This window comes from Odontesthes bonariensis, chromosome 9 (assembly GCF_027942865.1).
Source record: "Odontesthes bonariensis isolate fOdoBon6 chromosome 9, fOdoBon6.hap1, whole genome shotgun sequence".
Taxonomy (NCBI): Eukaryota; Metazoa; Chordata; class Actinopteri; order Atheriniformes; family Atherinopsidae; genus Odontesthes; species Odontesthes bonariensis.
In genome coordinates this window covers 4,871,731-4,887,703 of record NC_134514.1, presented here as the reverse complement: position 1 = coordinate 4,887,703, position 15,973 = coordinate 4,871,731, and the positions used below count along the sequence as shown (strand labels likewise).

Here is a 15,973-nt window from a genome sequence, read left to right as displayed (position 1 = left end):
TTGGAACTTCACCAAATATCTCCTCAGATTTGCTTCACTAGTAAAGAAGGAAACAGTCCATCAATACAACGACATCATCATTTTAATGGACAAAGCATTAATGTTTGCATATTTTTGCATTCCCTTACATTATAGATTGACAATAACATGGACAACGTGCACAGAGACCATCATCAGAAAACCGCTGGAAGTTTCAGCTCTAAAATGACTGGACTTGGTCCTCATTGTTGGTGGTTTTCGCCTTTAAGAACAATTGTGTTTTTCATGAATACACAGGCTATGTATGTACAGCACCAAGTAATGTATGTGTATTAAAATCAAGGTTATATCCATATATTTTCAATATATCTTTTATGTATCTGGTGTTTTACTCTGATTAAAATCAGCCAACATCTCGAGCTTCGGCCTTCCAGGCTTAACAATAACGTATGGCTTCTTTCTAAATAAACCTTTCTTGCTCGTGAGTTTTAACAAATTTGTTTTGCTTCAGAAAACTGGTCAGATAAATTAACTGGCAGTTCTTGGCGGCCCATGTCAGCCCATCATGATCAATCAGCGACAAAATGGGTTGGATATAAGATGTCATGACCAGACACAGGTCCTGGATCTCTACACAGTCACAGACGTCAGGCTGATTTCACCATCAATCTCCATGTTGGTAATTTGCTGGAGAGGCTGGAAGCGGTGTTTGTAGACGTGTGCGTTCTTCCCATTCACCACGATTCGGAAGGCGTGATTCTCACAACAGATGGTCAGCTGAAAGAAAGAAAAGTCATTGTGCAAATCAGACGAAGTGTTTTACTGAAAATAGTAAAAAAAAAAAAAAAAAAACATCCCACATTTAAAACATATATATATTTTATGTAGGGCTGGGCGAGTTAACGCAATAATAACGAGTTAGCTCGTTAATTATTTAACGCAGATAAATATTTCATTGCGCATTAACGCAGGTTTTATTATTTATTTTATTATTGTAAAAGTCTGTTGCTCACAGGCTTTTATTTTGTAAAAGTCTGTTGCTCATAGGCTTTTATTTTGTAAAAGTCTGTTGCTCATAGGCTTTTATTTTGTAAAAGTCTGTTGCTCATAGGCTTTTATTTTGTAAAAGTCTGTTGCTCACAGGCTTTTATTTTGTAAAAGTCTGTTGCTGTCTGCTGTGGAACAGGAAAAGAAAGTAATCGGCGGATCCACCAAACATGGAGAAGGGTACGGAACTTTTACTCGGCCATTTTCATTTTAAAGTTCTTCCAGACGGCGGAGTCGACAGAACCAAAGTCATCTGTAAACACTGCCAAGTTGAATTGTCTTCTCAGCGTAGTAGTTCCAGTCTAAAATATCACTTAAAGGCAAAACACACAACTGATAGCAGCAAGTCATTCAAGGAAACAGACAGTGGAGCGAGGCTTCTACATAAAAACTACAGAAAGATGCTGATGTTAAAAGTGTGTTTGCACAACAAATGTTATGGCACTTTCATTCATATGGCAGCACATTTAAAATAAAACTAAATGCTAAAAGCTATACACTACTTTTGGATTCATTTTTGGATTCTGCGTACAAATGCGATTAATCGTGATTAATCGGGAAAATAATGTGATTAACTAGATTAAACATTTTAATCGTTGCCCAGCCCTAATTTTATGCTAATGTGTTTCATCATCATATCATGAAGAACAGAAAAAGATGTCGAACGAAGCGTTTCAGGCAGCTGAGGCCTTCTGTGAGGAACAGATTCACCATGTTCAGCGTATTTTATGGGTGACTCGGCCTAAACTGACCCTGAAAATGGAGATCTCAGTAAGTTGATCGAGGTCACTGGCTCTAGAAACACGTACGTTCATGTAAAATTGTCGGAGCGGGGAGCAGCTGACTAAACACAGCAGGCTGAGAAAACACCAACTGCTGTTGGAAGCAAAGCAGGAAGTAAATATAACAAAAGGAGGAAAAGAGGCAGATTACAGACAGCATTCTTTTTCAAATCATCGGTGGCTAAAAATGTGAATATTAAGTAATAAGCTGATCAATGTAACTGCCATGTCATCCAAGCATTAGTGGATCTGATCCATTTAGAAGATAATTCGTTTGCATGTTGTCATCTCCTATCTTTATACATAACCAGCTCCAGAGCAGGTTAAAGGGATAGTTCGCCTCTTTTGACATGAAGCTGTATGACATCCCATATCAGCAACATCATTTATGAACATCTTCTTACCCCCTGCTGCGTCCTGTGAGCAGAGTTCCAGCCTCGTTTTGGTGTTGAGGAAGGTAGTCCGGCTAGTTGGCTGGGGTTTAAAAAATAAAGCGTTTTGCTTCTCAAAACAATATGCGTTCAACAGAGTAATACATTTGCATCACAAAATTGTTCTCCAGGAAAAAAGTCAGACCTCACAATCGCTTGGCCCTATTTTCTCTCCCTTTGTATCACTGCCTGCTGTGTAGACCGAGCAGCAAACTCCATAACAGGCGCAGCTGTCGGCAGGCGGCAGCAGGCAGTGATACGAAGGGAGAAAAAAATAGGGCCAAGTGATTGTGAGGTCTGACTTTTTCCTGGAGAACGATTTTGTCATGCAAATGTATTACTCTGTTGAACGCATATTGTTTTGAGAAGTACAACGCTTTATTTTTTAAACCCCAGCCAACTAGCCGGACTACCTTCATCAACACCAAAACGAGGCTGGAACTCGGCTCACAGGACGCAGCAGGGGGTAAGAAGATGTTCATAAATTATGTTGCTAATATGGGATGTCATACAGCTTCATGTCAAAAGAGGCGAACTATCCCTTTAAGTTTCCAGCATAAGTTGCTGATACAACTCAGAGAGAAGTGAACCAGCTTCAGGATACCGACAATCCAGAGCTGAACTTGAAAGCTCAGGTTTTAGGTCAGTGTGAGCTGGCAGTGAGGTTTGGTCTTTAGTTTGGTAGCGTACCGTGAAAGCGTTTCCACGCCGGAAGGGCATGCCTCCGCCCCGTTCCTCAGAGCCCCACTGCTCCCACTGCTTGGTGTTTCGCACCACACAGTTCTCGTTGAAACGGGGATTGTAATGTAGAGCGATGCCAGACTGGGAGGAAAGATTCACATTAAACCTGTAAAGACAGAAAAGACTGCAATAAATGCGTGTATCCGACTCATTTCCCTTTCCAGCCTGATGTCTCATCATTTCAAATCACAACAACAACAACTCATATACAGTATTTCTTATAATTGATGGACATGGAGTCAATATGTTACTACAAAGGCTTGAAGTGTAGCCTCTTAAAATGCTAAGTTTTGCATTCAAACTTTCCTCAGAACCTGAATAACAGGTTTTACCTGACAGAGATGATTCTTACAACCAGGTGAGAAAAAACTCAGGTATTTAGATTTTTTAATCACTTTGGAAATTCTGAAAGGGTTGAAATGAAAGTTGAGGAACTGGGAACACTTGCTTCTATAATAAGAAATACAGAAAAGGTATATAAAAAGTATAGATAAACCAGATTCACCATCTATTGAAGAAAAATAAAATATGCAGATTAAACTGCCTTTTATGAAACGGACAGATACAGAAATGGGGAAGTGGGACAATTCATGCCATCTGGTGACCAGTCAGTGTGAGGATACCAGAGGTTTCCGGAGGTAGTGAAATTTGGAAATAGTTCTCAAATGTACAGTACATTGTTATAGACAGAAACTTCTGCATGAACTATGGGCACACTGCATTGAAACCCCAACAGGAACTCAAGTGTACCAAACTGAAACTACGTGTCATGATTCCTGCTGCTGCTGAGAGAAAACCGTCTCTTCTCACAGCAATCGCAGGTGTAGCAACGGAATCCACGAAAAACGATTTCATTGTGGGGACATTCAGCATTTTCATTTAAAATGTCCCAGTTTTCAGCTGTTTGGCAGGCTGCTGAGTACTGCACAGGTGTACAGGTGTACAGGTGTACATGTGCACATGTGTACAGGTGCACAGGTGCACATGTGCACATGTGTACAGGTGCACAGGTGCACATGTGTACAGGTGTACATGTGCACAGGTGTACATGTGCACCTGTGCACATGTGTACAGGTGCACCTGTGCACATGTGTACAGGTGCACAGGTGTACATGTGTACAGGTGCACAGGTGTACAGGTGCACAGGTGCACAGGTGTACATGTGTACAGGTGCACAGGTGTACAGGTGCACATGTGTACAAGTGTACAGGTGCACAGGTGTACAGGTGCACATGTGCAAAGGTGCCTGGTTACATTGAAGCTTTGAACTGATACTTTCTATTTCACATGACTGAATATGTGCTTTTAGAGCTGTATTGTGTGTTTTCCAATGTTTTTATTTTTCCTTTATCAAAGTCAAAGTCAGCTTTATTGTCAATTCTGTAATACATACTCAGACATATTTCCTAAAAACACAGTTAAAATAGAATTAACAGTAAACACTGAATAAAAAAAGTCTTAAAATATTAAAAGAAGTATTAGGAGAAAAATAGAAAATTAAAGCTATTATGTGCAAAAAAGTAGCAAAAAACAGTAAACTATAAGTATAAAATATAAAAACAAGTAACAGACCGTGGATGCAGTATTATCTAATACAGGAAGTGTTTCTGCTATACAGCTTAATACTTATCATGAGCTTGAATATATTGTTTATTTCTAAACCACTCTCTCAGTTTTGAGACGTACTGTTACTGTTTTATTTTTTAACAATGTTGGTTTCAAAGTAAAATCTGGCACAAACATTTTACTGAGTCATACCTGGTGGCGTTGGGGTTTACGGTCCCCTGGATTGTGATGATCCGGCCAGGACTGAGCCCACCACTGATAAAATTCCTGTAAGGTATAGTCTGTGCAGATATGGAATAGAAAAACACATCACATAAATACTTACATGAGTTGTTTCTGTTGTAATCTAAGGGCCTCTTTAACTGGCAGTTTACTCTCACATTTACTGTCACATCATTTGAGCTGAGGCATGAAATAAAGAATAAAAAAAAATACAGCTACATGAGGCAAAGTGCTGATTTTTACCCCTTCAAATTCTAAATAACAAGTTTTAAACACAAGAAAACAAATCAATACATTATATTTCAGACAGTTTCATTAACTGTGCTGTTTTACAGTTGAAATTGAATGTTTTTTTGCCTGTAAAACCAAAATTAAATCGTACAAAAATGAGTAAAACAACATTATTTTCTCCTTGAATTTCCTTTATTGTCTTCCTGAATTAAGTAAAATTACCGTTGATGTAAAAAATAAAATGAAAGGATTTGCTTTCTTTTACTTACAGGCATTTGAGGGGCAAACGCAGGCTGCCCTGGGAACCCGGGCTGAGAGGGGAACCCGGGCTGAGAGGGGAACCCGGGCTGAGAGGGGAACCCTGGAAAAGAAGGGAAGGCAGCCTGGGAGGGGAAAGCTAACTGGGGAGCAAACGCTGCCTGGGCAGGAAATGCTGGCTGGGCAGGAAACTAAAGAGAAAAACAAATCATACATGCCGGTTTTATCTACGACTGTTTCAGATACAAAGATGTACGAGACAAGATGCAGCTTGTTTTTGGCATCCTCACCGCAGGGTTCTGGAATGCAACGGAGGAAACCTCCAGTTTCCCGGCAACAGAGATGGTGTCGACCTGCTGAAACGGGATGCGGTGCCTGTACTCCATAAAGTGGGAGCCATTCACGTTCAGCTGGAAAGGGAAAACATGGAATCATATCTGGGTGTCTTTTTCTGACTGTCGATGAGAAGTTATGGCCAAAAAGGAACATTTTAAGAAAATCAAACCAAAAACGTGCTTTATTTTCACTGATGAAAGAAAAAGAAGCTTCTCTGAAAAGTCTTGTCAACGTGAATGAATGAATGAATGCTTCATTTTGAACAGTTTTACATGTGATGAAATAAAAAATGAGTTAAAGGGATAGTTCGCCTCTTTTGATATGAAGCTGTATGACATCCCATACTAGCAACATCATTTATGAACATCTTCTTACCCCCTGCTGCGTCCTGTGAGCCGAGTTCCAGCCGAGTTTTGGTGTTGACGAAGGTAGTCCGGCTAGTTGGCTTAAAAAAATAAAGCGTCTTGCTTCTCAAAACAATATGCGTTCAAAAGAGTAATACATTTGCATCACAAAATTGTTCTCCAGGAAAAAGTCAAACCTCACAATCTCTTGGCCCTATTTTCTCTCCCTTCGTATCACTGCCTGCTGTGCAGACCGAGCAGCAAACACCGTAACAGGCGCGGCTGTCGGCAGGCGGCAGCAGGCAGTGATACGAAGGGAGAGAAAATAGGGCCAAGCGATTGTGAGGTCTCACTTTTTCCTGGAGAACGATTTTATGATGCAAATGTATTACTCTTTTGAATGCATATTGTTTTGAGAAGCAAAACGCTTTATTTTTTAAACCCCAGCCAACTAGCCGGACTACCTTCGTGGACGCCAAAACGAGGCTGGAACTCGGCTCACAGGACGCAGCAGGGGGTAAGAAAATGTTCATAAATGATGTTGCTAATATGGGATGTCATACAGCTTCATGTCCCTTTAAGCGAATAGATCCAACACACCTGATAGAAATCCCGGGAGACGGTGATCATCAAGCTGAAGGGAGAGCCAGCAGGAAAAGGTGAGCCGTGCTTCCTCTCCTCGCTGCCCCAGTTGCCACCCTGGAAGGTGTTGGTGACCACGTAGGCCTGGCTTTCATAACGTGGGTTGATGTGGAGAGCAATGTCCGCTCCAGCCCGAGAACCGCACTGCAAATTCACATTGAACCTGGAGGAAAGTAGAAGACAGGATTTCGCTTGTGTAAAAATGACCAAATTCAGAATCAGAACAACCATAACCTAAGGTTTTGTGTAGAAAATATTCCGAAACCCGAAAGCTTTCTGGAAAATTCAAAAGTGACAACTTCTGTCCTCCCGTCCCCTGAAAATCAAGTTTTAAATCTTGTCAACATGTCTACAGCGATGTTTTTCTAACAGGAGGTCTGTATGGTTTTTAAAGCTCCTGACAGCTCCTGAGAGGAGAAGCCAGAGTGTTTCATCTTCTGCACATGATGCCATTTACATCCAGAGCTGTGTTAGGATCGGTTGGATCAGTTCCCTGGTTGTTCTCCTAAAAATCATCCCAAATCAGACCTGGTTTGGACAGACTTTTGTTCACTCATGTTTTAAATGACCCTCCAGCTCCAAAGTCCTGTTCAAATATGCTGAATATTGAAAATTCATAAGAAAATACATTTTTAGATGATATGGAGACATGATAACAACAAGTGAAGCAAAGAGGCATTAATGAAGAGTGTTAAATAAGTGAGTAATTCTTGCTCAGTCAGCCATTTTTGTTTCTGTGAGATGAAAGTTACCTGTCAGCTCCAGGCAGAACTCGTCCACTGATGACGATTGATTTCCCCTCCTGCAAGCCACCTTGGATGGATCCAGTGAAAGGGATTCTCTAAAGTGGACAGGGCTCGACATGTTAACAGCTTTTCATACAGCGAAGAGGAATAAATTACTGATAAATGTCTGGCAGTCAGTGTACTGGCTATTCATCCTCTTGTGTCAATAATCAAAACTTAAAAAAAAAAAAAACATAATAAACTAAATCAAATGAAACGGCCACTGAGACACTTAGGGAGGGAATTTAGGTAGGTAAAATGAGCTAATTGTCCAGGCAAAAAATGAGATTTCTTTAGGTTTATTGCTCCAACCAAGCAAACAAACAGAGAACAATGGGCCCTGGTAGAAAACCATTAGCCCTCCCAGGTGCCTGCTCACCTGCCCATCTAAGTAAACTCTCCCAGTGCGCCCCAGCCAGAGCTATGGCCCCAGCTAACCAGTGCTTTCAAAATAAAAGCTTAATTAAATACCCAAATGAACTCAAACAATACTAAATATCATAAACAACCAAAGAAAAGGTGTATTCTACAGAAGCCCAGAGCGGACGTGGTACGTATAAACTTTTTCTGATGGTTTTCTCGAGATAACGAGTTAATTTACCGACTTTTTCTCCCCAGTTCGCCCCTGTTTATAAGTGTTTCATGTGTTCGCAGTTTGTTTGTCTTGTAGAGATAACTTTCATATCAGCCCGCCTCATTTAAGGAGACATCCGGCTCGACTGCAGCTCAGCAGGCGTTTACACCTCAGTGATCCTGCTGATACAGTCGACTTCATCAGTGACCAGCTGAGGGGACCAGACCGTCTCCATGGTTACCGAATGATGCACGAGAGGTGCCGTTATCGTTTTCTCGAGAAAACGAAAAGCGAATTTGCTTTGTGCATTTTCACAGCAGAATTGTTACACAAACGCTCCACATTCCATGTTTGATTCATAGGCTACTTTATTCAGTTTTCAATGAAAGGGGGGTAAAGATGGGTAAAAACCTTTGCCAGAAATACATATAAACACATATAAACAGGGGCGCACTGGGGAGAAAAAGTGGCCTCGAAAACCATCGCTAAATTATCTCGTTATCTCGAGAAAACGATCAAAAAAAGTTTATACGTACCATGTCCGCTATGGGCTTCCGTAGTATTCCCCAAACTAAACCCCCAAAACATAACTAAATAATAAGTGAGCCAAATATTACAAAATAACAAATAGCTCCTACAGTCGGCATCAGCTCAACTCTGGCTGTTGTGAAACAGAAACTTGAACTTGACAGAAAACTGGCATCCTTCCCATCTCAGTCACCAGACCACAATGGCTTGCATAATTAAAACAATCGAAAATACAGATGTACAACCAGTCTTTTAACGAGAAGTTAGTGTCATCTGATAGCAAACTGTGGGCTGGTTAACTTTGCAGACAACATGGAGAAGTAGCAGAGCAATAAAAGGTTAAATATTAACCTGTACTTCACACACGGTGCAACAGTTACACATAACAGACCACTTAGTTCTAAATTGTATCTTTAGGCACTTTGTTGCTAGCAGCCACATCATTCAGCTGATCCATCTGCTGTTGGCCCAAGCCTCATCAGAAATGGGCTCCATGGAAGGGTGGCTGTCAGGAAGCCGTTCTTAAGGAAGGGAAACAGGGAGAAAAGGCTGAGCTGTGCCAAAGGACACAAGAAGTGGGCTGAAAATCAGTGGCAGCAGGTCTGATGGAGGGATGAATCCTCCCCAGAGCCCGGAGCTCAACATTACTGAAGCAGTGTGGGATCATGTTGGCAGAGAACGGAACAAAAGGCAGCCCACATCCAAAGAAGAGCTTTGGGATGTCCTTCAAGAAGCCTGGAGAACTATTCCTGAAGACTCCTTAAAGAAAGGACAGAAAGCTCGTCTGAGAGGGTTCAGGCTGTGCTGGAGGAGAAAGCAGCTCAGAGCAGATATTCACTTTAAAGCTGCTCAGAACTGAACTAACTCTGCTTCTGCCTCAGATTCTGGGTTTATGTTCATGTTGGAACACTTTTCAGTGAATCTCTGCAGCTGTTACCATGGAAACATCTGCAGATATTCACTTTAAAGCTGCTGATATTCTGGATTTACATTTGTTTACATGCATTTCCTGATTTCAACGCAATATCTGTAGAACTGAATGAAGGCTCGAGACTTTTGCACAGTGTTGCTCATCCAAACCAATGAGGCCATGTTTGAATAACTTATCCAGTAAAGAAGAGTTTAACAGTCTCTGTGTGTTGAACAGGTTTCTGTCATTTCAAACCTGTCTGATATTATTTGGTGGTTCAACATGAGTTCAGTCTTTACATTTTCTCTACAAAGGACGTCAGATTATTAAAGATAAACACACTTTTTGTTAAGTAAACATATGCCAAACTCATTTCTGTCTGTGGTTATAATACTTACAGTACCAAGAACCACACAATTACATCAACAAAAACGGCACGTTTCCAAAACAAATGATCGTTATAAAGACGGAGCTTTTATTTAATGCATTTCCAAAAGACAGAAAAAGTTCTCAGGCTGATAACGGATTCAGTTTCTCTCCAATAAGCCGGATCACACCCCGCTATCTGCCGCTCCATTTCTCCCGGAAACGGACTAAAAACGCACACATTTTAGGTACTTACTGGGTTGTAAAAAGGTGTCTGCATGTTAAAAGCCATCGTCAGGAGCCGGTTTGCTGGGGCTCAGGTAAGGGTCCTGGACTTTGCAACAAAATGGATGGCTTTCATTCACACTCCTCGCTTTTTACACTCTTAGGTTTCGATTTCCCTTCAGTGGGCGGTATTTAGACCGGGGCATTTTCTGGTAAGAGCTTTCTTCCAAAGATAATGGGTCATATCATCAGTCTATGGATCACACGGAACTCCAGAATACCCTGAGGAATAATGTTTTTCATCATGTAACAAAAAGACAAAGCAGTCGATCACCAGTGGTTAGAATAGAGGAGATTTATGGGGCACAACTCGTAGAAATCTTCATGAAAAAAAAGTGTCATTTTTAAGTGTAACTTTCATGAATCGTGGACTCATGAGTTTGTGTTTTGCTCTTACAGGAAGTCATATGACCCACCCACCTCCAGTTCCTCAGAAAGGCGTCAAACCCCCCCCCCCCCCCTCCTCCGTAACCTTAACCCCTTGCTGCTGAAAAAAAAAAAAAAAAAAAAAGGCGATTTTGACATTTTTCGGATATTTTTGTTGTATATAATGATCTGAAATGTAGACTTAATGAAGGTAATAAAAAGCTGGAGGTGGCTGGACTTGGTGAACACATTTCTTGTGACCCTGATGGCGTTGTAATGGTGCGTTTGCATGCATCAAACAAGTTCTACATTTCTTTACAATTTAAAAAAAAACAAAACAAAAAAAAAAAAACTTCACACTGTTAACGAAATTGACGGTCATGATTTATGCTAGTGTGACCATATTTTAATTACCGAATTGAATTATCACTATTTTTATTATTATGCTTGAAGTTGTAGTAGTGGTCTTCCACCGATTTTTTTCAGGCATTGTTTTCTGCCCCCCCCCCCCAGATGAGTTTACTGCCCACCCACACATGCCATTCTGGTCACACCTCTGGTGGCCAAGAGCGGAGTAAAGGATGAAACAACGCCACCGGGGGACTTGCACCCCAGCATATGACACCTGAAACCCAATTACTGTAAGGACACAGGGTCGTGACTGAGGAGGCAGAGACAGTAAAGTAAAGAAAATATATTTATTGAAAATAATATTTATGAATTAAACTTAAGTAAAAATGCTGATGCAAAGAAACGAGAGAAAAGGGTTAAACAAGACGAATTTAGTAAAGTATTTTTATTTACAGAAAGCTAAAAGGCCGGCTATAACAATATTAAAAGCCAAATGACTAACAGAATTGAATCAGTGGGCTGGGGCCTCAGTGGAAGGCATACTACTGGATGTGTGTCTCTTTCTTAAGCTGGGGTGCAACACTACAATTGAAAAGCCACCACAAACACGCTAAAAGTGCCCCAGTGTACTTGCATGCCAAAACAGGAAGTGAGTTCCTCACCACATTGCCTAACCTCCCATCTGATGACACCCAGGCCACACTGAAACTCAAAAAAAGGAAAGGTTAACAAACCTGATAATCAAATCAATAATCAAACTAAAAGACAAAGAACTACACAAGCAAAAGAAAAATAGAACGAACCAAACAAAACAGCACAACAGAACTGTAAGGCAAGGCAGGTTTATCTGTGCAGCACAATTCAACTACAAGGCGATTCAAAGTGCTTAACAGACACATTAAAACAGTAGAAATAAAAAGCAGGATTTAAATTTTAAACAAAAAAGAAAGAAAAGAAAAATAGATAAAAATCAGGAGTTAAAATGTGATTAAGTTTTGAAACTCAAGCTTCAGATTTGGAGCTTTGTTCAAATGCAGCTGAAAAAAGGTGTGTCTTAAATCCACTGAGTGTTTCAGCTGATCTGAGGCTTTCTGGGAGTTTGTTCCAGACATGTGGAGCATAGAAGCTGAATGCAGCTCCTCCATGTCTGGTTCTGACTCTGGGAACTGATAGAAGACCAGATCCAGATGAGCTGAGGGGTCTGGAAGGTTCATACTGGGTCAGGAGGTCACTGATGCATTCTGGTCCTGGACCATTCAAATTTAGGTCTGAGTCCATCACTACACCCAGATTTCTGGCCTGGTTGGTAGTTTCTAGGTGTATAGATTGAAGTTCTGTGGTGACCTGTAATCGTTTTTCTTTGGCTCCAAAGACAAAACAGCACAACAGAACGGTATAAACAAACTAATAAAAAACAAAGGACAGCATTAAGTAAACCTACAAAGACAAAAACACATGTTAGTAGGACAAAGGATCGCACCACACATGCCTGATGAAACGGGGACCCTACTCACCACCTGAATTAGGTCACCACACAAGCTCAGCAAGAGGCTGAAGGGAGCCATTTTGAGGCTTTATACAGCATGGGGAGGAGCTAAAGGAGGTGCTGCTTACAGGTTGACTACCTGGGTTGTGTTCAAGACCTATGGGTCTACTACAGATGCAAAACTTTATATGAGCTGTCTAAGTCTTAAGAAAGTCCAGGCAGAGCATTTCTGGTGAGGCTTGGGCCAACAGCTGGATCAAATGAAAGTCCAGATGCACGTGTCAGCTCTTTGCTGGAGACTCCTTTTCTTCATGTTGTTTTTCTTTCGGATGCTGTTCATCTGCATCTTTTTTACCCCCCACTTGTTAAGTTTCCCAAATCTTTTCTTTTTGAGGACACCAGGCTGCACACCAATGCTGAGAAGTTTTCATCTCCTAGCTTTCTTTGGGAATCACCTTGTTGCTGCAGAAATACTATTTTATGCCTGTCGAACTGTGACATTTAAGTACCAAAGATGACATTTAGATGCAACAACACAGGGACAAAATATGCGTCTTGACTTTAACGAAACTATGTGAAACTGGATCTTTGCCAGGTTGTCTGTTATCTGTAAACTGGAGGAATGGACTGAAAGTGAAAAGAAAAACTATTGTAAATATTTCTGTGCCAGAGTAGATGGAAGGAGTGATGGGTTATTGGGCAAAGAAACATTACCTTCATAGTTTAATAGATTAATGGATTCTTATGGTTTGTTCAGTTCAGAGTTGTACTTCATGGATAAGGTGGTAATCCAGTTGCCCTAACTGTTCTTTTAACCCCATCCCACCCCACTATTAAACTGAACAACTTGTTGGTCCATGGAAAGACTGTAAATAAGCCGTCCACCTGAAGGAAATTACCGCAGACTCCTCCACCTCTGGGCCAGTTGTTACGGGGGCGTTTTAAAAAATGTGGGAGAAATGACAGAACCCAGGAAACAAGGATTTTTATTTATCATTCACAACATGTCAGCTGATAAAAGATCTCATTTACAGGAGCATTTCCCTTCTGACAGCATGTGTGCTGAAGCCCAATCCAGAAGGCATTTACAAACATTGTGCTGGACTTTGAAATGTGGAGCTCGGTTTTACAGCCTCGCTTAAAGCTGCAGTCTGCAGGATTTGTTGTTGTCATACGTAAAGTCCTAATTTTTGGCATTTTAAGAGTTTACATGATCTATCAGAACGCTTGAAGTTGAAAACGGTGACCTCCGTAGTCGCAAAATGCAAGAAATGCTTATTTTTTAACCGAAAAATAAAAAGTTATTCAACTTCCTGTCCCGCCCCTTCAAAACACATGAGAACTCGTGCACGTAGACGTGCACGCCAGATGCTCCTACACGACTCCTCATTCATCAACTCACCTGTCATTTGTGATCATGGAAGACACAGTAAGTAGACTAGCCTGTAATGAAGTTCAATAGTCCAGATAAATAAGCGTGGGGACGAGCCTACCTTGTATCGCGCGTGCACAATCGGTGATTGACAGGCAGCAGAGCCCAGCTCGTAAACCTGATTGGTTACCTTTTACCGGTCCGGTCTGTAATTTTGTAAACAAACCTGCTGGCTTTGGAGGGACCTAGCGGGACATTTAGGGGACCTAGATAACTCATTTTTTTTGTATTGGGGTATTTAATGTACTACTTTCAGAATCCCCGGACAGTTCCAGGCATTATGCTTGAAAAAGAGTTGCAGACTGCAGCTTTAAAGGGGAAGTTCGTTGTTTTTTTTTAAACCTGGATCTGATTTCTGGCATTGAATACGTTCATCTACTCAGTCAGTTGGGTCACATGGCACTGAAAGGATCGGATTATTGGCTAAATTACAATTACAACACCTTAATCTGACAAGAAATTGGATCGGATCGGGTTAAGACCCCGAGATAACTGGGTTAAAGTCACTCTAAACCTGCTTGTAGACGCTGAAGCACGCGGTGAATCAGACTTTGCGTTCTGCGCATGCTCCAGATGTTTTCCCGGGGTCGTGACCCGGAAGTCAAAGGAGACGATATTCCTGTTGTTGTCGCCGTCAGAAAGAAACAAACAACGCGATGGAGAATGCTCCGTTGGGCATCGAGTTTGTGCAACAAGCAGCTCATCACAGACCAAATGTAGAGGGACGTAGCTTCATCTGGCTCTGCGTTCTCCATCTTTCTCCAACGCCTGAGTTTGTTGTTGTTGTTGGTGGTGAAGAGGTCAACAGGAAGTGGCTCTATTAGCAACAGCTGGAATGGGTACAGCGCCACCTATCATACCGGGGTATGACACGCTTTGTGCCTCTGATCCCATTCATTCACCGCCACATATCCAAGGAGAATTACCCTTTCTCAAATAAGGAGCTACTCAGTCTTATTGTAATTTAGTTAATAATTCAATCCTTTCAGTAACCCCACTGACCGATAACAGTTTGGTGAAAGTCGGCGTCCATCGGACGATATTTAGATCACTCGTCTATCCATATAACGGAAGTGAACAGGGTGAGACAATACAGCCTCTAAATAAGGTATTATCTATCTTTATTTCACCAACACTTAAAGAAGAATGAATGAATGAACACGTACTATTGCACTGTTAGCTTAGAGCTGCCGTGTTGTTGTTATTGGGGGCTATCGGGGGGCTTATAGGGGGCTTTCTACACATGAATCTGGTGGGATGACTTCATAGACGCGCGGCGCTGCAGCACAGCTATATATATGGATATACGTGGATCTCGAGTGATCTAAAGTGAGAAGATGAACGTATTTTATGCAAGAAATAAGGTCCAGGTTTAAAAAAAACTAACTTCCCCTTTAACATTGTGTCACATGAAACTCTGCATCCTGGTATAAAACTATATTGTTATTGGTTATTCAGTCATCAGGGAGTGTGTTTCACAAACAGTGCAAAAGGGCATGACGTGATCACATGATGGCAAACAGGAAGTGTCTGAGTGTCAGGGGAGATTATATGTGTATCAGTTACATTTGAAGTGAGAAGGGCTGAAAATACCCATGAATAACTTGAGTTTTTTTTAATGACTATAAAGTTTTCTCCAAGGCCAGTAACTTTGACCAAGCTGGCTGTTCAAGTGCTGAAAAGTGCAAGTAGACAATGTCATGTGATGTATTATATTTAGTACACACAGAGGCTGGCAGTATTGGTTACATTGCTTAAGTTTGTAATTTAGTAGAAGAAGTAGTCTATCCAATGAGAAGTAACCCTTGAAAAGGGAAATAATTAACAACTGTGAAGAACATCCAGGAGGAGAAAGTTCTTCCTCAGGAATTGATTTGATTTGATACATTTCATGTACAAAACAATTGAAAGTGCTTTACATAAAATAAAAGCATTGCAATTACTTTCATCCCCTGGAATATCTGGGATATTCTCATATCTAGAAAGACGCTGGGCAGTCATGTGAGTTTAGCGTGTGTCGGCACAGAGTAGAGGCAGCTGGTCAGTGGCATCATTTTACACTTTGCCAGATTAGATGCATTTTTATGGGGCACTGTTACTTTACCCAGTAACAGTTTGCATATTAGATTCCCATTAGGTCCATTCCTAATGTGCATCAAGCCTTCTTCAAAACAGGCAAAACCACTTCAATTTTTACTGTTTCCATTCACATGTTCTCATTCACTTACCATAAAACAGATGTCATGTTCCTATATGAGAATATGAACAACTATCTCCTGTTCAAAGACAGTGCTGAGGCCCAGATCATCCC

At 41.1% G+C, this 15,973-nt stretch overlaps 1 protein-coding gene across 1 annotated transcript; it reads right to left on the bottom strand.

The window, feature by feature from the left end:
- Positions 1–64: 64 nt before the first annotated feature.
- On the bottom strand, positions 65–10,166 carry LOC142387989 (galectin-9C-like). The gene is made up of 8 exons (XM_075472797.1): positions 9,999–10,166; positions 7,332–7,420; positions 6,538–6,742; positions 5,548–5,667; positions 5,269–5,448; positions 4,739–4,827; positions 2,930–3,086; positions 65–756 (listed from the first exon to the last, which is right to left on the bottom strand). The coding sequence occupies exons 1-8, from the start codon at positions 10,032–10,034 to the stop codon at positions 610–612; spliced, it is 1,023 nt and encodes a 340-aa protein (XP_075328912.1). The 5' UTR covers positions 10,035–10,166; the 3' UTR covers positions 65–609.
- Between the last annotated feature and the right edge of the window lie 5,807 nt (positions 10,167–15,973).

What these genes read in the sequence shown, in the direction of transcription:
- LOC142387989 (XM_075472797.1), bottom strand. Translation starts at nt 10,034, where the DNA reads ATGGCTTTTAACATGCAGACACCTTTTTACAACCCA. An exon ending in AGACACCTTTTTACAACCCA is followed by an intron (nt 7,421 to 9,998) that starts GTAAGTACCTAA and finishes TGTCCACTTTAG; the next exon opens with AGAATCCCTTTCACTGGATC. An exon ending in GTTCTGCCTGGAGCTGACAG is followed by an intron (nt 6,743 to 7,331) that starts GTAACTTTCATC and finishes ACTTTCCTCCAG; the next exon opens with GTTCAATGTGAATTTGCAGT.